The 21149-nt window shown below is 37.0% G+C and overlaps 1 protein-coding gene across 2 annotated transcripts in view; it reads right to left on the reverse strand.

Annotated features, from left to right (window-relative positions):
- The window catches only part of LOC150109287 (sortilin-like), a 508125-nt gene that overhangs the window by 173906 nt on the left and 313070 nt on the right, over positions 1-21149 (reverse strand). For both annotated transcript variants that reach the window (XR_016549652.1, XM_090406996.1), the window contains exon 18: positions 2337-2521. Coding sequence is in view for 1 of the 2 variants with exons in the window: in XM_090406996.1 (XP_090263122.1) it covers positions 2337-2521 (185 nt within the window). In the remaining variant the exon portion in view is untranslated. The remainder of the gene's footprint in view (positions 1-2336; positions 2522-21149) is intronic.

A 21149-nucleotide genomic window follows, 5' to 3' on the forward strand; every position in this document is an offset into this window, starting at 1 on the left:
AACATGAGAATATGAGCAGTTGCTGTTAGCATCCACTTATTGTCCAGTTTCAGACAGTGAACTTATTGACCAATTATAAACCTAGTGAATCACTTCTGGTGATTCACTAGGGTTCAAGCTGGATAGTAAGTGGATAATGTTTTTAGAAAACATCCACCTCTATTCTTTGGAGCAGCCTCCCTCACATGCTTCTCATCAACAGACCTCTAACTGTTCAAGGAAATATATCAACTGATTAGTACTTTCCTCTTAATTTCTTGCCCACACATGGCACTGATGTATAGGTTTGGCAATCTACAGCACTTTTCATGTATAAGGTTGATATATATTTTAGGATTGGATAAACAGGAACAGATACTATATAGGGGTAGCATGGTTTTGTGAAAGATAGGTCTTACCTTAGAAATTTATTTTTACTTTTTTGTAATAAAGTGATACTGCTGGACTTAGCAAAGGCATTTGACAGCATACTACATGAAACTTTGTTGCATAAATTGTAGCTAACGGAGTGCTTTTTTTGTTGTGATTATTTTGAAAAGCTGAAAATAAAACAAGGATCATTCTTTGTACTAGCTTCACTTTCTGATTATTATGATGATAATCTTTTAATTTCTGGCTGAAATATTTGCAATAATAATTATTCTTGTGAATATGAATGTTTAATAATCTTTACTATGCCACAAGTGCCATTATAAACTAGTGTTTCTTTGTGTTTGGTTATGGTCGGTGTCAATTAAGCAGAAAGTATATTGATCTTGGATTAAAACTGACCTTTTTTGATCATACTCAGATCAAGTATTACTGTAACTTTATGCTCATCCACTTTAGAGATGATAATATTCTGGTTCTAACATAGCTTTTTAAGTGCAGTGAGTTCCACATGGGATAAATGCCTTTTCAGAGGCTTTGCTGATTTCCGAATGTCGACTAATCTAACTGAATGTTACTACCAATATGGGAGGGGATTTGTAAACATTCCCTTCTATTTTTGTAATTATTTGTAGACTGGATACTTGCTTTGGAGCTAAGGCAAAGTTATAGTTGAGGCTGAGGGCATTTACAGCTTCTTTCTTAATCTGAACTGATGATAGGTTAATCACTATCTTCTTGAGATATGAGGGTTCTGTATTTCTTGGCTAGATTGTTGTATTTTTGTATATAGGCAGGCCCTCACTTTTTAAATTCTTTCCAAGCTGAAGTCAGAGGGATTTGAACGAATTGTCCAAAACTCAGTGCTCAGCATGTTGCACAGCCTCTCATGTAGTACTTGAACAGTGCCATCTGTGTTGGCCATCATGGCAGACTGGGATAAACTAGAATTCCAGTCAAAGCAACTAAGCTATAAGACTAGTCATAATTCTTCTGTATTTTTTTTAAAATTTTATTTTCTATTTTATATATATATATATATATACATATTTTTTTTTTTTAAACTACCATATGACACTGGCTAGTTCATTAGCTGGACAGCCCTTATACAGGTTGTTGCAGCTTGGAATAAATTTAGAACGTGGATAACATTAGTGGTCAAGGAGAAAAAGTCTCTGCTGTGCCACAATGGTTGAAAGAGTTCAAATTCACAGATGCTTGTGAAAGTCTTTAAGTGTCAGTTGATTCTGACACTTGAAGTGAAACCTGAAATGAAATAACAAAAATGCAGGGAAGAGTTTCTGGATTATATGGCCCTTAATGTAGCTAGAAAAAATGGAAACCCCCCCACACAAAATGTTCTGAAGTTTTTGGAAGTGAACTTTTTTTTTTTTTTTTTTTAATGTTGCTCCCACCCACAAAAGGTTATTTGCAAACTACAGTACATTTTTGGTACTGAGGGAGGGCTAAGTATTTTTCTTTTTTCTTTTTAATCAATATTTTTAATATTATTTCAACTTATTTTTTACATAGTCTAGAAACTCTGCTTTTGAGACCAAACATGGAACTTTTTCAAGCCACTTCAGGCCTCCAATAAGTGGGGAAGTGATCTCACATTAAGTGATGAAATTCACTTCCCACCTAAAGATAATCCCAAACATTCATGCTCAAGGTGAGATTTGAACTAGCGATTACTGGTTGGAGAGTGGTATTGCTAATTACTGCCAACCATGCTAGCAAAATGTTTACTGAAATCATATTACAATAAAAGAATTAATTGTGACTATTCAAAGCAAACTGTCTTGTATAGGTCTCCTCATAAAAATTACAGACTGGAGTTGACTACCAAGAATAGTATTTTTTTGAGGAATCTGTATATCAAAACCATTCAATATTGTATGTTCTTTTTTCAAAAAAAAAATATATATACTAATATACTAACTAAAACTTTTTAAATTAAAACTTACATTTTCTTCTCAAAACATTTGTAAAATTTAAAACTGTTAAGTGCCATGATCTATTACTAGGTATCTGACTGATAATAGTTACAAGGAGACTTGGGCTAGAAGCATTTGTTTCAAGTCGATTCACAATTAGAGGTTCGCTTGCAAATGTAAACTGATGCCATGTTTGACCTTCATCAACTGAATATCTGAAGAAAAAAAAAGATACATCTATTATAAAACAAATATAAATCTGGCTTTTTTCCCATTTCCTAGTCAAAAATAAGTTATCAAATTTTTATATGGATTATTGAAAATAGTATTTGTTTTCTCATAAAAATTTCACTGAATAATTATGATAGGCAAGATTAATATTTAATTATCCACACACACACACACAGAGAGAGAGAGAGAGAGAGAGAGAATGCATTCCACAACACAGAATTGTTAATATGAAATGGAGAGTCAACAGTACTTTTGCCTTGCTTCTTTAATTAGAATCCTGTACTATGAAGATCCCAAAAGAATGAAAGTAAGATATTGTAACCCTGCACAAAGGAAAGAGCTAAAACTAAGACATCAAATTAGTTTTTTTCTGGAAGATAGGCTTATACATTGGTTACTCACAATTATTATTTTCAGGAAATAACAACATATACTAAAATATCAATTAAATAACTTTAATTAATACTATCTTATATTTCAGCAACGTTACATTGCCACCATCAGGAATCACAAAAACAATGATATGTGCATGCAGGCACGAACACTGGGCAAATGTGGGGTAAATAAAGGTAACCAAAGTGGGGCCTAGAGTTCTAAATAACACTCTGCACGTAGTGCAAGTCGCCCAGATTTGCAGTACTTGCAGGTGCAAACTTGACTTACTTGTCTGTTTGCTTACTTCGGAAATAGGATTAAAACCAAGTTTATATATATAAAATTGCTTGGTATCTTTAACGTATATTATACCCAAGGTAAAAAAACTTTCTACATCTATATCTCATTCTGAGATTTTTACTTAATAAGGTCAAAGCACCTTGTGGCAACTTGTTTAGTTAAAATTTATATAAGCTCTGTATTACTCGAACCTTGGTATTTTTTAAGCATGCCTCCCACTGATGAGACCTCAATAAAGGTCGAAACTGGTCCTTCCTTTAATGCATAGCATTATACATCTCCACAAGAAGATGTGCTTTACATTAAGGTAAATACTAAGAATAGTGATCAGAGCTTATTCCACCTTTACCACGAGTTGCCTCAGAATTGCACTATGTGCGGAGTTGCCCAGACTTGCGGTACTTGCAGGCGCAAACTCGACTTAATTGTCTGTTTGCTTACTTGGGAAATAGGATTAAAACCAAGTTTATATATATAAAATTGCTTGGTATCTTTAACATCTTAATGAATTTGTTCTAAATACAGTCGTGGCTAATCTGCCGCATTTGAATTTGTACCTAATATTAATGAGTGGTGCATTGATTTTAGAGATAACGCAATTTTATAAGGTAAAGAAAACAGGCATGTTTATTCATCCTGTAGTAAGTTACACAATTATCAAAATTACACTTGACTAAGCTGAGTTACACTTACATGTAACACTATTTAACCAGACAAAAGTCTCACCACAATCAATACTCCGCACTAAAAAGACAATATCAATTCAAGATGTCCTACTCTCATTCATTTAGCACATTATGCAAGAGATTATTACATTCGTTCTAAAGCTATTAGACTATGACATGCCTCAACAATTCAATATCAAACTCTACTATAAACACCTCTAGAATTACAACAATCTGGTAGCAGGATTCTAGTATTTAATCCCCATTGCCACTAGGCTAACTAGGTTAGCCTAGTGGCAATGCGCTTTGCAACAATATGCCTGGGGAAGGAGTATCCTAGGTTAGATTCCCGTAGGCGACGTGAGGAGCTTAAGGATCTTTCTTAGCCATAGCCAAGTTAGCCAGTCTTGGGCTTGGACAGCAATGTTTCCCCTCCAGTTTATCTGGGGTTTTTCATCCCGCAAGCAGGTAAACCGGCCCCGTGAACACACACGGATCTACAGCTATAAATAGTTAATTCCCCATGAGGGGGCTCAACTCACCCCAAAAGGGATGGAACTCCATAGGAATAAATAAATAAATCACATACCATACCAGCACTTTTCTACACTCTAGCTTTGTTCAGAATACAATGGAACTAGAAAGGTTTTACATTACCAACCATTTAGATCACACTGGCACGATCAATTCTGCTGAATTCATGTGGCTAGTCTCTTCATTCTCAGGTCCATTGTCTTCGAATACGATCAACTAGTGATTACGTTCACAAATCACCTTCTTGCTGATGAGGGCGAAACTGCTATGCCTGGATAGGTCTTCGTGGTTCGGCATGTAACTTCGGTCCTCGCTGACAGTCTAGCTGCACTGCTGTTATGCCTGGACTAGAACACTACCTCGCCGCATAGCCGCCGCTGACCATCGTTCATCCTGACCGCACAAACGACTTCCACCAGTGCTTGAAAATCAAAGGGAGAAGAAGCAGGAAAACACCCTGCGTTCGTGCCGCCCAACTTCTCATATCTTCGCGTAGCAGTTCTCCCTACTACGTCACCGATTCCTCACGGCAACTAAGCCTTTTGCCCTCGGTACTATCTTCCCCTCATTACGTTTTCACCGAGGATATCTTAAACGCACCTCGCACATGCTACTGCTTCGGGTTACGTCTTTAAGTCGATTATTTCACTGTGAACTTTGATCTAACCTTTCCCATTCCATTACTATTCTCACTAAATTTCAATTTTTGTCTTTTATTCACAGGACAGTTAACAATATAAAAAATTTTAGAAGAATTTATAAAACAAAGGACTAATACGTTATTTACAGTTTCATTTATACCCATATACAAGTACTTTGGGAAATTTTGGTATCCTAGTTAAATCCCGAATGAAATGTTTTATGACAAATCAAACCTTTCATTTAAGATTTAACAAAGGTTTCCCTCTCCAAGAAAATCTTTTCTCTTTAGGAAAAATTTTGTTTCATGTTATCTATGCACTATCTCTGGAGAGGATTTTCCCATTTTCTCTGGGTCTCAAATTATATCTAGCCCAGACAAACTCATCCTTCCTATCACCAGACATGCATTCTTTTCCTTTCTTACTATTTATGGGTCGCTCACTTCTATGATTTGGGCAAGTATAATCCTTATATCTGTTGTAATTGGAGACATGTTCATCTGAGATCGTACGTCCTCCTCCATCTTGACTAATATGCCTCCTCCACCTGAGCGTAGCTTGCCTCACTTCGTCATTGTTCTCCCAGTAATTGTCTACCTTGTGAGTGCTCCCCCTTCTTCCCCACACTTTCTCTAATGAGTCTCCTAGACATACTAATCTGTTCGATCTACTCCTGTACAATCTTAGCCTGTTTGAGTGTACAATCGATGTTCTTCCTTTGCTCTTCCTTTCTCTTATTTTGAAGGTCACCGGTGATAATTTCTCCAAGACTTCATATGGTCCAGCAGCACTCCTTCCACGTTTTCCTCCTCTCTTATTGTTAGAGACTTGCTCTAGGAGGACAAGATTTCCTGGTTCCAGATCCTTATATTTTCTTAGCTTATTGGAATATGCTCTTGCCACGTGTGAGCTATTGTTAACTGGATTCAGCTACTAAATCATGCACTACTCTGTTCTCCATTATTAGACTATTCATATACTCATCAATATCAGGAAATCCAGTACTGACACGTGAGCTTTTAAAGTCATTGGGAAATAGAGGTTCAAACCAATACAGCACAACTGCGGGGACCTCCTTAATGGCAGCATGAAGTGTGGTTCTGCAAGCAAACAGGGTGTGGGATAGATAGGCATCCCAGTTTAATATCTGACTGTTTGCCAGCTTGGAGAGAGTGTGCTTTAACGTCCTATTCATCCTCTCGCACATTCTGTTTCCTTGGGGATGATAGGGAGTAGTGAATAATTTCCGTATCTTTAGCAATTTGCAAAGCTGAAGCATGACTTCAACTGTAAAGTTGGAGCCTCAGTCTGAGAGGAAAATTTGGGGCATTCCATATCTAGAAATGATAAGCTCAAACAATTTGTCCACCACAGTCCTTGCTGTTTGATCCTTCATCGCTGTGGCTTCTGGGAATCTAGAGAACATGTCCATCATTACCAGAATATATTTTTTACCTTTCAAGGGGGTGGGTAGTGGGCTAATAATGTCCATGGCCACAGCCTGAAAGGGACATGTAGGGATTGGAAAAGGCTGGAGAGGGGCCCCTTCCTCCGATACTAGATTTTTTCTGACATAGTGGCAAGAGGACACATAAGACTCAACGTCCTCTTTCATGCCTTTCCATACATACCTGTCCTTTACCCTTTTCCACATTCAATTATTCACTACTCCCTTTTCCACGTTCTGTGGAACCCCTGATGACCCGCTAAATCTGAATCATGAAATGTGTGGAGTCATGATTCAGATTTAGTCACCCAAGGAATCATGACCTTCGAGACCAGAATCTTATCCTTCCATCTTCCCGAGATGTCTTGTTGTGACAGCAGAAGACCGTCCTTGTCTACACACAGTCTTAAAGAACGAATGATGTTCCTCTGAGTTTCTCACCCTTCACTAGTCTTTGATATACCCCCCCCCCCCCCCCACACACATTGGGTCTACTTTCTGGGCCTCTATAATGAGTGACTTCTCCCAGACTTGGAGGTGGGGGGGGTGAGTTTTTGTTCACCTCTAACCCTTTGGTCTTAAGTATGGAATTCATAATCTCTCTGGATAGGCATTCTCCTCTGGTTCAGAGTCCAAAGACCTAGACAAGTAATCCGCCACTGCATTGGCCTTTCCAGGGATATACCTTACCTCTATATTGAACTCCTGCATTTCCAGTGTCCAGTGGATAATCCTCTGATTCTTATCCTTCATGGATGAGATAAACGACAGAGGTTTGTGATCTGACTGCAGGATGACCTGTTACCCCAGAAACATGTACCAAAATTTCTGAGAGTGTCGACAATGGCCAATGCCTCCTTTTCTATTACAGAGTAATTTTTTTCAGAAGAGGAGAGTTTCCTGCTAATGAAGGCAATAGGCCTAAAATCCTCCACTTCCTTTTGTTCTACTACTGAGGCAATGGTGTCATTTGAAGCATCAGCTGAGAGGAAAAATGTCTGTCTGAGTTTTGGGTAAGTGAGGACGGGTAATCTAGTCAAAGCCAGGTTTAGGGATTGGTGGGCATTCTGTTGTTCCTCCCCCCATGTGAATTTCACCTCCCTTTTTTGTCAGCCTCACGATGGGTTCCATTAATCTTGAGCACTCAGGAATGAATTTTCTGTAGAAATTTATCATTCCCAGATATTTTCGAACTTGCCAATACAGCGGTGACGTTATCTTGCGTGGGGGAGGTTATCCCAGCCTCACTTACAATGTGTCCTAAGTACTCAACTTCCTTCAAAAAAAAAACTGACATCCAACAGAATCTTTCTGTGCCTCATCAAGTCAGATGAGTAGATCAACAGGTCATCCTGGAAGCATATAACCCCTTTTCCCATGTCTGAGAGGATGGAATTCATCAGATACTGAAAGCTCATGGCTGAATTTCTGGCTCCCTGAGGAAGTCGACACAGTTGATACATTTGCCATCTAGTGGTGAAAGCAAAGTACTTCCGGTCTTCCTTCCTAAGGGGGGGGGGATCTGAAAGTAGCCTGAGTTCAGGTCACACTTTGAGAAATATCTTGCCCCCCCCAGACCTATCAATAATTCTTTGATCTTACACATAGGAAAGTCAATGGGCCTGGTGACTTTGTTCACCTCATGTAAGTCCAAAACACTCTAGCTTTGTTCAGAATACAATGGAACTAGAAAGGTTTTACATTACCGACCATTTAGATCACACTGGCACGATCAATTCTGCTGAATTCATGTGGCTAGTCTCTTCATTCTCAGGTCCATTGTCTTCGAATATGACCAACTAGTGATTACGTTCACGATCACCTTCTTGCCGATGAGGGCGAAAATGCTATGCCTGGATAGGTCCTCGTGGTTCGGCATGTAACTTCAGTCCTCGCTGACAGTCTAGCTGCACTGCTGTTATGCCTGGACGGGAACACTACCTCGCCGCATAGCTGCTGCTTACCATCGTTCTTCCTGACTGCATGAACGACTTCCACCAGTGCCCGAAAGTCAAAGGGAGAAGAAGCAGAAAAAAATACTAAGTTCGCGCCACCCAACTTCTTATATCTTTGTGTAGCTGTTCTCCCTACTACATCACCGATTCCTCATGGCACCTAAGCCTTTTGCACTCTGTACTATCTTCTCCTCATTATGTTTTCACCGTGGATATTTTGCACGCATCTCGCACACGCTACTGCTTCGGGCTACGTTTTTAAGCCGATTATTTCACTGTGAACTTTGATCTAACCTTTCCCGTTCCATTACTATTCTCACTAAATTTCAATTTTTGTCTTTTATTCACAGGACAGTTAACAATATAAAAAATTTTAGAAGAATTTACAAAACAAAGGACTAATACGTTATTTACAGTTTCATTTATACCCATATACAAGTACTTCTTTGGGAAATTTTGGTATCCTAGTTAAATCCCGAATGAAATGTTTTATGACAAATTAAACCGTTTCTTTAAGATTTAACAGTCATTAATGGTCACACATTTAAACTAGTAATCAATACATTATTATATTTAATTTTTTTTTATAATCCACGGAGCAGCAGAGCAGCACTTTGGATCTCTGCCCAAGAAAAAGAAAAAATGGTACGAACTTGGAGGAAACAAGAGCAGCAATTAATAGAAGCAAATCCTAAAAAACACAATCTCTGCAGAAAAAAACAAGCAAAGTGGCCAGAAATTGCAAATGAATTAAAAACTTGGATAATGGATCAAAGAAGATCGGGTTGCTGCGTTTCTACAAAAATGATCATTCATCATCATCATCAAATTCCTAAAATGTACCCTCAAGGGGGGGTGCAGGATATTATGATAGTACTACATGAAAAACTTACACCATTACTAATTTCCTATGAACGATTTCCTCCAAATCAATCTATTATCGGTCAAGACTCCATCATTATCGGTTCTTATATTTCTGTTCTAAGGCACTTTTTACTGTATAAATCCACCTACATCTTGGTCTTCCTCTGGGTCTTTTTCCTGCCAACTTGGCAAAGAACACTTGTTTTGCTAATCTTTCCTGTTCATTCTGTTTAGGTGACCATACCACCTGAGATTAGCTCTGCTAACACATTCCTGATGGGTAGAGATCAGGTTTGGTTTTGTGTAGGAGATAATTAATTTTTATAGCAGGGGAGTGGGTTTGTTTAATTTAACTATAGTAACACTACTTTCATTTAGGTTTAAGTATACAAAGATTAAGATAAAAAGAGCAGTGGAACATACAGTGAGAGGAGATACTCTTAAACGTGCTGCCAATACAGAGAGCATCCAGACTCCATGCCATAACATGGTCTCAATAGTGCCCCTCCCACACCATTACACAGCTCCATATAGGCATGACCTGGCAGTGTAGATGGCAGTGAGATTATGTGCAAGCTGATCAGGAAGCCTTCAAAACATGTTACTTTCCATCTGGTTTACTCCTGTACACTATCTGGCAGCCATCCTTTGGAACAGCTTTATTGCTGTACTTTCAAAGATAAGGAGGGTACTGGATCTTTGCCTCGAGGAAGCAGAGTTGACTTGACCAGAAGTGGCTGTATGTATGAAGGATATCACGTGCACTACTACATGGGGGGGGGGGGGGGACCTATCCTGGCACAACAGATCATGCCCATTTCCTCTTCCAAAAAAAGGTTGGTATTCATTTTTTGTTCTAAACAATACTTCGTTTCTGTTCAACTCATCATCATCATCAAATTCCTGCCATGTACCCTCAAGGGGGTGTACAGGATATGATAGTACTACATGAAAAATGAAACATTTTTCTGTTCAACTAGACTTTATAAATCCCAAATCCAACTGACCATAGAATATTGTTCTCACATTTGGGGTGGCATACAAAAAAACTCTCCCTTAATACAAGCGATTCAGAAGATTGTATCAAAAAAAGAGACCCCTGCCTCCAGAACCAAACATGACAACAATTCACTTCAGTCCCCTTAATAAACAATGTGGTGGTATTTTACTGAATGATGAAAGTCATCTGCTACCTAGTGGGTCTAGTTGGTATTTCCTCCAACTAGGAAGATATCTTTACAGCAGGGCCCCTTTGATGGAAACAGGCCATGCCTCAAGGAAGAAGAATTGACTTGACCAGAAGAGGCTGTATGTATTACACTTGACAGTGGCCAATATAGAAGGAGATTCAGTGAGACACCAAACAAAATTCTAAAGAATTCTATGGTTATGTAGCTCGTAGAGAGAAAGGTGAATGTGAAAGGCCAACTTTATTTTCTGGGGGTTACATTCACTGAAGAGATATAGTGGAAATGTATTTTGTCAGTGTACTTCATGTTGGGATGTTAGGTGATGTTGAATAATAGTGGAAAGAAAGATTCAGATCCAGAACATAAAGTGTTTGGGATTTTAAGTAAATTCAGCATTATTAAGGCTGAGGACTGGATGGGATACTGCCCACATATTGACACCTACTGATGTCCTTGACTTGGTTAGCAACAGAAACATTCCCAGAAGTTATGGGAGGAGGGTAAAATGCATTGGTATTTTCTCCTTTTTCCATTCTTCTGGGAAAAGTGCCACTGTATAAGGGAGAATCCAAGTCAGTGCTGTGATATTATAAACTTTGTATATCAGGTGTAGTGTCAAATGCTGGATAGAAATAGAATATACAAGCTTAGACTGAGGAGGAGAGAAGTCTTTCCAGACAGCAACATGGATTTGCTAAGGGGAGATCTTGTTCAGTAACCCAGTTGTCTTATAATAGGATAATGAGTGTACTGGCCAGATGCAATGCTTATAGGATAATTTTTCTAGCTTTTGCAGTAGTATTTAATAGAAACTGCATGTGGATATTCTGTCAAGTTGTGTGTGTGTGTGGGGGGGGGTTCTTGCAAGAAAAAAGTGTCAAGCACAATTTCACAGGGTTCTTTTCTGCATTTTTATTTTGTTTATTTTATTGTTTTATTTATATAGTGACGTTATAATTCAAGGTTTAAGAGGAGATATTTGCTCATTATTTGCTGAGGATGATGCTAAACACTGAGGAGAACAATGTTAGAAAACTTTGATGTGATTTTATTATAAAAGAATTTAAATTGATAATGCTTTGGATATCAACTTCTTCAAATTTCACAGCAAGATATGATATGTATTGTGATCTGTGGACAGCTTTGCCTTCCTGCTGTTATTCTGACTCCAAGGAAACCCAGAAGGAAACCTAAAAATACTAATTTGCATTTGGAAAATATGATTATCTAATAAAGTCAGTAATTCAGAGTTGCCTGAGTTTGAAGAATCAAACAGTCATTCTTCCTCACATGTCAGGTTTTCATTCTAACCACAAAGACCTTTTAATCACCTTTCTTATGGTCTTCATTTGCATTTAGTTAATTCTTCTTTCACATACTCTTGACTTTCTAATATCTTTCATTTAACTGCAAAATTTAATTCACAGTTTTTCTTCAGAAAAATTGTGCATTAGATTTAGCATTTTAGTTGTTTGCACAAATCTTCATCTGTGCAAACAATGAAACTTCTAACATAACTATCAGCTCTTTTAAATTCTGATCTTCAGGCTACTTTCCAGGAAGAGTAAGTGTAAAGGGAAAACCCAGGATCTGGGCTTTCACTTACACTCTTTCTCCTATACATCATTAATCTCTCATTGACATCCACTCCTATTTATAGCTTTGCTGATGACAGTATACGTCATTCCTATTTGTCATTTACAAAATCTTGTAGTGTTTAAATGACTCTGCCTCCAGGATCTTCTATAACCAATACTTAAACACTTGATCTCCTTTTCATTAAGTTGGATAGAAGATAATTCAGTGATTTTAATGCTACTAAAACAATCCTGTCTCATTTCTGAGAAGGACTATCCTTCACTTTTGATAATATTCTACTAACATTTAGCCTATCCTGGCACAACACATCATGTCCATTCCCACTTCCAAAATATGTTGGTATTAATTTTTGTTCTAAACAATAGTTTTTTTCTGTTCGACTAGGCTTTATAAACCCCAAATCCAACTGACCATAGAATATTGTTCTCACATTTGGGGTGGCATACAAAAAACTCTCCCTTAATACAAGTGATTCAGAAGATTGTATCCAAAAAAGAGCTATTTTTACTTAATAGATGATCCATCTCCCACTGGCTTCCACAATCACTTTCTTGTAGATACTTTATTTCTGCATTATGTCTTAATTCACAAAAACTCCCATAAAATAAACAATTCCTAAAAGATATAGATATAAATGATGTGAGCTGTCACTACTTAGTTATCCAAACAAAACTTCTTATTCCTAATAGATCCTCAGCCAGTAACCTCAACAATACCATCCATCACAACTATCCAATCTACATACATAATTCCTTCTGTCACAAAAGTAGCATATGTGTATTTGCTAGAATTGATATCCCATGTCAGAAAATGCCAAATCTTGACCATACCCATTTGATTTGCCCTGGCTCAAAATTATATAACAAACTTAGTTGCATTCATTTATGTCTGTATTCCTTTCCATTATCTGACAACTCTGGTTGCCTAACTCAAAAGCTTGATTTTCTATTATCCAAATACCCACACAGTGAGGTTATATTTCTTAAGGATCCAAACTCAAACTGGCTTCCCTTCTTCAGTTCCATAGAATGCCAAAATGTAGAAAACTTTCAATTGGCAATTGAAACTTCTAGTCCCTTGCCATGGGAAAGGGCGAAAAGAGTTTTCCCCATCTGTTTACTCTCTCTCTATCACTCTCACACACACACACACACACACACACACACACACACACACACACACACACACACACACACACACACACACACACACACACACACATCTAGTCTTTCATAGAAAGAAATCAGAAGAAACCTGAATAAGTTAGACATCAACAAGTCATTTTATCCTCATGATATTCTTCCTATTATGTGCTAAAACTTTGGTTCCAGAATCAACATCTATTCTGTATCATCTTTGCTCCTTGACTGGCATCTACTCTTACTCTACAGCATGAAAACAAATATATGTTCAGCCGTTCTAAAAAAAGGTGTTAAAAATCAACAAACTTGCATGCAATTGTCCTTACTTCATTTCTCTCTCTCTCATCAATCTCTCTCATCAACAGCTAACTTTTTTGTCACCTGGAGGCCCACCATCTAATTAGTGCCCAACAGTATGTACTCTAGTTCCACAGCTAGTCTCCTACTAGCCATCACCACCCATCTTTGGACATAAGCTATTAAAAGGTTCAGAAACTTCATATGATTATTTTTAACATTTCTAAAGCATTTCATCAAGTGTAGCCTAGAGGCCTGCTGAGCAGACTACCATCTTAAAGTCTGCCTTCTACCCTATGCTTTCTCACTGGTCATTCTCTACATGTCATGATAGATAGCTTTCTCACCTGAAATTTCTCCACCAGTGGTAAAGTACCCCTAATGCTCTATACTTTAATCCACTCTCTTCCTCCTGTACATAAATGACCTTCTCTTGCTGGTCTCAAATTCTATCCATAGCTATGCTGATGACAGTACATTCCATCCTTCTTCATTTGACCAGCCTTTCTTTGTAGTGCACAATCATTGGAACCATCAGGATCTTTATGTAATTCCTTCAAACTCTTATCCGATTACTGTTTTCGGGGGGGAGAAGAATAACCTTGCAAAATTCAATGCAACTGAAATGCAGTCCTGTCTTATTTCTTGCAAGAAAGATATCATATCCCATTTTCTTTTTCTTGATACCCAGATCCTGCATCGACTTACACTGATGTGTTTCTACCATTTCTTTCATCGGTTCTGTGAAACTGTGCTTTTCTGTTCATGACATTCCTCTCATCTGTACTATCTGTAACATTGTATAAATCCCAAATCTACCCATCCTTGGAATACTGCTTGCACAGTTTGGAATGATATACTTTAACCTCTGTAAGAATGCTTGATACTATCCAGAATAGGGCGATTTGATTAATGATGACTTCTTTCCTCCAGATTTGCTCCAGTCACTGTCTCTCATAGATGTTTTTATCTTATGTCTCTTATGTAGGTATTTTCATGTTTAGTATTCTGCTAAACTGGTCATCATCAGTCCTTCACTTTCTAGGTCTGTGAATAGCTGCAAGTTAACATTCATTTATTGTCAGCTTCAAATTTTCTGAACCTTCTCTTCCTTCTTTTTTCAATCCATCTACCTCTGTTATTTAGAAGAGCTTCCTTTCCTCTTCCATCCTAGATAACTACAACCATCAGCTGTTCAGGAAAAAAAAAAGTATGCCATATAAGACTTTTCGAATTATACAAGTTCCATTGTTTTCGTAGGGAGCCAGAGCAAACGGCAAAAATTTCAGTTGTTACTATCTCAGCAAGAAACTATCTGATTACTGATTACTCTTATCTGATCAGCAAAATTGCAGGTGGATACCATCAACATAGAAGAATCAGTGGAAAAGGAGTAAAGCTTGCAGAGAAATAGTATTCCAACATAATGGTATTACTGAGAAGAAGAACAGAATCGGAATCAGGTGTGTTTATCTTCTAAGTGTTGAGTAAATTATCATACTCATCATTTAGAAGTTCATGTAAACTGGATAGTCACTGTAGTATTCAACATTAAACTTGATTAGAAACTTCTTGAAATAGAACCAATTTCAATGGAGTGATGTGGGCAAATTTCAGATTGAGAAATTAAATAATTAAACTTATTGGTAGTTTCTTCAGGGTCAGATGCAGAAAACTGGGAGTAGACTTCAGTATAAGCTGTAAGGAGTATGAATTGACTAGGATTTTTTTATCACTATATGATGGTGAGGATTGAACTTGATTAGAAATGTCTTGAAATAGAACCATTTTCAATAGTGATGTGGACAGGTTTCAAAATGAAAAATTGGATAATTAAATTATTGGTGGGTTCTTAAAGATTCCTATCCTTAAGAAACTGAAAAAAGATGCAGATGACTGGGAGTAGACTTCTGCATAAGCTAATTGACCAGGGTCTTTGATAACTACGTGATGGTGAAAACTGAGCATGGGATCAAATACCTTGGTCAATTTGCATTCTTTATAGCTTATGCAGAAATCTACTCCCAGTTATCTGCAATGTGATGGTGTCCACCTGCAATTCTGCTGAGATAGTAGATACAATAATAACTGAATTTGCTGCTTGCTTTTGTGGTAGATTGATAAAGGGCTTATGTGCTATGAGGCATGAAGAGGATAAGTAATTACACATTCAAACCTAGGTAATCTGTTAGAACAGTAACAATGAAAACAAGGTGATGCATCACATCATTTTGGATAGTGTGGAGATGAATGCTGGAAAAGTTGAATTCAGGTATGCTGAGAGACATTATTAATGACTTTTTTTTTTTAGAACCACAAACAAAAATGTCAAATAAAAACATGCTTTTATTTCAACTATTTTCATGAAATATTTTGTGAAATCACTTCATCAAGAAATTAACATGAATAAACTAAAAACTAGAAAGCAAGTAATAACAGTTACATATATTTTTCTCTTGTTTTCTTGTCCAGGACTAGGTTTGTTACATGTTAAGGTGGGTAGTGTAATTCAACACAAAGGCATTCTTTTAAGAGAGATGGGCAAATCACCCTTCATTCACTGGCCTAATCTCCAGTTATGTTTCTGGTTACTCTGGACTGTATTTCTAGTCTTGTCTATTGCTGAAGGATATCATACATCTCAGATAGGTATATTCTGGCAGATATTCACTGTTGATACTGTCTAGCAATACAGGAATTTTTAAGCTATTAATCATGATTATTATTTTGTTGAAATTTATTTCAAGTCCCAGTTTGCTTCTGTTCATTTCATTTATCATCTCCGTCAATTCAGCAGGAGTCTTCTGAGAGGATGGTGATATCATCAACAAACTGACGTTTGCTTAGTTTCTGTCCTAAGATACTGTATCCTTGTTGGACCATTCAAGTTTTGTGAATTTCAAGTGCAGATGAAAAAATTCTGACTATTAGGGGGTCACCTAGTTTAGCACCTTTGTTGATTGGAAAGTAATCTCACTTTCTTTCTGCAACAAGTGAAGTCAAATTTTCTGAACGCATTTTCAACTGTAGCTGTAAAATGTCTAATGGTATTGGGTTGTCTTGTTTAACACTTGTATTTGTTGGGAAGGGTGCGCAGCATCTAGGTTCTTATTCCTGCACTCTATGAGTAACCATCAGGGGAAGCTAAAGCTGCTATCAACCAAACATATGTGATCAAACTAAAATACTCCCAAATTCCTGCCATAAAGGATCCTGCCTGAGGTCAGGCCTAAAAATAATATCATTTAATATTGAAGGTTTCTCCAGTGTCAAACAACATCTAATTGCAAATATTTGCAGAGATAATGACTGTAATGTGCAAGAAACTCACAGAGGAAGGTGCCACCAGACCTTACATCCATGGTATGAAACTCATCAAATAGATACCCCATGATAAATATGGTAGTGCAATATTTACTAAAGAAAACTTAATTCCATCATCCATTGACTCAATGAACAACAGAAACACTGAGATTATTATAATCACATTTAAAAATATCTCAATTACCTCAGTTTATAAACCTCCAGAAGAAGCTTTCTCCTTCCCCAACATCCTGCTCAATAATAATGCACACATGACTAATGTTGTATTAGGTGACTTTAACAGCCATAGCACTAACTGGGGTTACTCAAAGTCCAATGAAGATGGAGAGCTTGTTGAAAAATGGGCTGAAAACTTTTCTCTAAACCTGACACATAATTTGAAACTCTCTGCATCTTTCAACAGTGGCAGATGGAAGCAGGGTATAACCCTGATCTTATATTTGTTAGCTTAAAAAGGTTTTAAATCCCATTCCACATACTCAACATAGACCTATAATGCTTCAATTCAACCCAGCCATAATGCCTAACACAATCCCTTACAGATGACGATTTAATTTCAAAAAAAGCTAATTGGAAGGGTTTCGTGGAAGATCTTGATCGCTCCATAGGAACAAGTCCCTCCAAAGCCTCAAGAGTAACCCCAATTCATAAAAATACTGAGGAAAATCTCCATCAAACAACATCCCCCCCCCCCCCCCAGGGAATGCTGCAAACCACATTCCAGGCCTTTCCAATGATATACTAGCCCAGTATGCTAATTACTTGCAACTTTACAAAGAGGAGACTATCCATGCAGGAGAAAAATTATGCTCCCAGAGGGCAAAGGAAAGGTGTTCCTCATGGAAAAAAGAAATAGAAGCTCTTGACATGACTCATAGGAGCAGAAAGGCATGGAACTTTATCAATAGAATTAGGAAGGATTTCACTAAACCAAATGAGCTTCCACAGGTAACAGTTAATCAAATTACACACCATCTGCTACTGCTGAATGGAAAATTCCCTATAAAGCAGCCAAAAAAATAAGATATTTACAACACAAAGTGAGGAACAAAATATGATTAACTCAGATTTCATGATTCACTGAACTCAACGCTGTCATAAATCTATTAAAATCTAGAATATCTGCAGGCCTTAATGATATCTGTAATGAAAAAATTAAACATTTTGGATACAGGACTAAAGAGTGATTATTAAACCTAAACAACACTTCCCTCAGAACCCTAAAGATATCAACTATCAAGTTAAAGTGGTGGTCTTTTTGAAACCAGGAAAAACTGAAGCAAAAAACTACAGCACTATATCACTACTCAGCAACCTCTTTAAACTTTATGAACGATTAATTTGAATAGGTTATAACCCCAATCAAGCCCCATCTTATTGCTGAGCAGGCTGGTTTTAGATAAGGCAAATCCTGTACATCACAAATTCTCAACCTCATTCAATATATAGAAAATGGTTATGAGCAAAAACTAGCCACAGAAGCAATCTTTATAGACCTAACTGCAGAGTACAATACATAAACCATCTCATACTCAGAAATAAAATATACGGAATCATCCCATAACGGAAAAATCCCATAAAATATATGTAAATGTATACTATTGCCTTGTCTTCCTGATCCAATCACTCTTGGAAAACATCATCATCAAATTCCTGACATGTACAATCAAGAAGTGTACAGGATATGATAGTACTACATGAAACTTATATCATTATCAACTTCCTATCTACAATTTTCCTCCAAATCAATCTGTTACATGTCAAGACTCCAACATTATCAGATCTTATATTTCTATCTTCTAAGGCACATTTTACTATATCAATCCAACCATATCTTGGTCGTCCGCTGGGTCTTTTTCCTGCAAACCTAGCAGAGAACACTTGTTTTGCTAATCTTTCTTCGCCCATTCTGTTTAAGTGACCATACCACCTGAGATTAGCTCTGCTAACGCATTCCTGGATGATGACAATGTCAAGTTCTTTCCTAGTATCCTCATCTTTAATATGGTATTACCATTGAAGCCATCTGTTCATGCCCCTAATCTTTCTCAGGATTCTCATATCTGTGGTTTCTAGTCTTTGGTCAAGTGTTTTATTTCTAACCCAGCTCTCAGATCCAAAATGTTAAAATTGGTTTCAACACTGTCTTGTATACAGCTAATTTAGTGTTTTGACAAATTTCTCTCTTATTCTATATAAATTTATTCAGTTAACCTCCTACCATCCAGCTTTGTTGATTCTGTTGTCTATTTCCATATTTAATTTACTATCTTCATTAAAAATCGTGCCTAAGTAGCTGAAATGTTTTACTTGTTCTATAGGTTCTCCATTCACAATGCAGTTGATATTTTCAATGCTTTTTCATTGTCTTCGTCTTGTTATTGCTGATTTTCATATCATATCTATTACAACAGTTATTCAATTTAGTCAGGGAATCTCGTGCAGACTTGTAATGGATTTATTTAGAAATATAACATCATCTGCATAAAGCAAAGAGCTGAGATTAACATCTCCAATTTTGATGTCAGGTTTAATACCACTTTCCTTCATAATGTGATCCATATAGATAATGAATAAGAGAGGGGATAATGTACATCCTTGTTTGACACCAGATTTAACATTAAACCGTCTTCCTGTACTTCCTTCGATTCTAACTGCTGACTTACAACTCAAATAAAGATTAAGTATTGCTTGATATAATGTCCCATTGATGCCATACAACTGTAGTGTTTTGAATAGCTTCTCTCACTTGGCACCTTGTCATATGCCTTTTCCAGATCTACACAACTTAAATACAGATCTTTGTTATATTCCCATGATTTCTCAACTATTTGTCATAAAGTGAAAATCTGATCTTGACAGCCTGTATTTGGCCTGAATCAAGCTTGATCTTTACCAAGCTTTCCTTTCACAATCCTTCTCAACTGTTTCTCAAGTATACTTGCATAAATCTTACCAGGAACATTCAGTAAGGAAATATGTCTGTAATTCTCACATCTGGTTTTATTTCCCATTTTGTATATGGGTACTATGAGAGCTCTATTCCAATCAACTGGAATTCGCCCCCTCTGTCCAGGCCTGGTGAACTACGCAGTACAGTCACTGTAACACTTTTATACATCCATACCTGAACATTTCTGATTGAATGTCATCTACTCCAGGTGCCTTATCATATTTCAGGCTTTTGATAGCTTTTTCTACTTGAAGTATGGACATGTATTCCTGATTGCATGCCTCGTTAGTGTTTTTTTATCACTGTGCTGTCACTGATTGTTTCATTTAGCAATTTTTTGAAGTAATTATTCTATACATCAAGGATATCTATTTCTCTAGTTTTCATGTCACCTTTATCATCTCTAATTTCTTTTATAGCACTATTTCCTCCATTTCTGAGCTTCTTCAACAACCTCCAGAATATCTTGCAACCTTCTTGATATTTATTTTCTATGTTCTTAATAAAGTATTCCCATGAATTTTGTGTAGCTAGTTTTACAAAGTGTTTAGCTTTCTTACATTTGTCTCTGTATTCTCTTAGAGCACAAGCTGACTTATTTGCCAGGAACTTTTTATATGCTTTCTTCTTTTTCTTCACTGCCTCTTTAACTTCCTGTGTCCACCATGGAGTTCTGATTTTTCCATCCTTGCAGAAAACCTCACTGCATGCCTCTCTGGCTGAAACAATCAATGTTTTCCTCAGGGCTTGCCACTGAATCTCCAAGGTTTGGTTCCTATTTTCAAGCTCTTTCATTTTTTCTTTAATAATGCTTGTGTATGACTAAATTTAACACACATGAACCACAGTAGTAGGTTTTTTTATTACATAAATATTTTGTCCTAGGCATCTCAGAACATCATCAGTACAGTAGAACAATACTAGGAATGACATAAAGGATAGGGCATGTTCGTTTAATGGAATCCAAATTGCGTGCAGTGGGGCATTGCGGCCTGAACTTAAATTAAATTGAATTAATTAAATTAAATTAATATCAAATTACAATTAAGTTATTTTTACACAATTTTGCATGACAATTTTCCATGCTTTAGGGATGACAAGAACATCATTGCAGTTTAGATTTGGTCTGTGAAGTAGGGCTTCAGCACTTTCTTTATATAAGCATTCATGTTTATATGAAGATCTGTGTAGGAGTTTTGTCTTTTCCCATTGGATCTTGTGGTTTGGGTTTTCAACTATGTGTTGAGCGAGGCCTGATTTTTGTGGTTTGATGAGACGGATATGGTCTTGATGTTCCGAAATGCATTTAAAAACTGATCTGCCTAT

Source organism: Typopeltis vanoorti, chromosome 2 (assembly GCF_054136105.1).
Source record: "Typopeltis vanoorti isolate ZY-2024b chromosome 2, IOZ_Tvanoo_1.0, whole genome shotgun sequence".
NCBI lineage: Eukaryota > Metazoa > Arthropoda > Arachnida > Uropygi > Thelyphonidae > Typopeltis > Typopeltis vanoorti.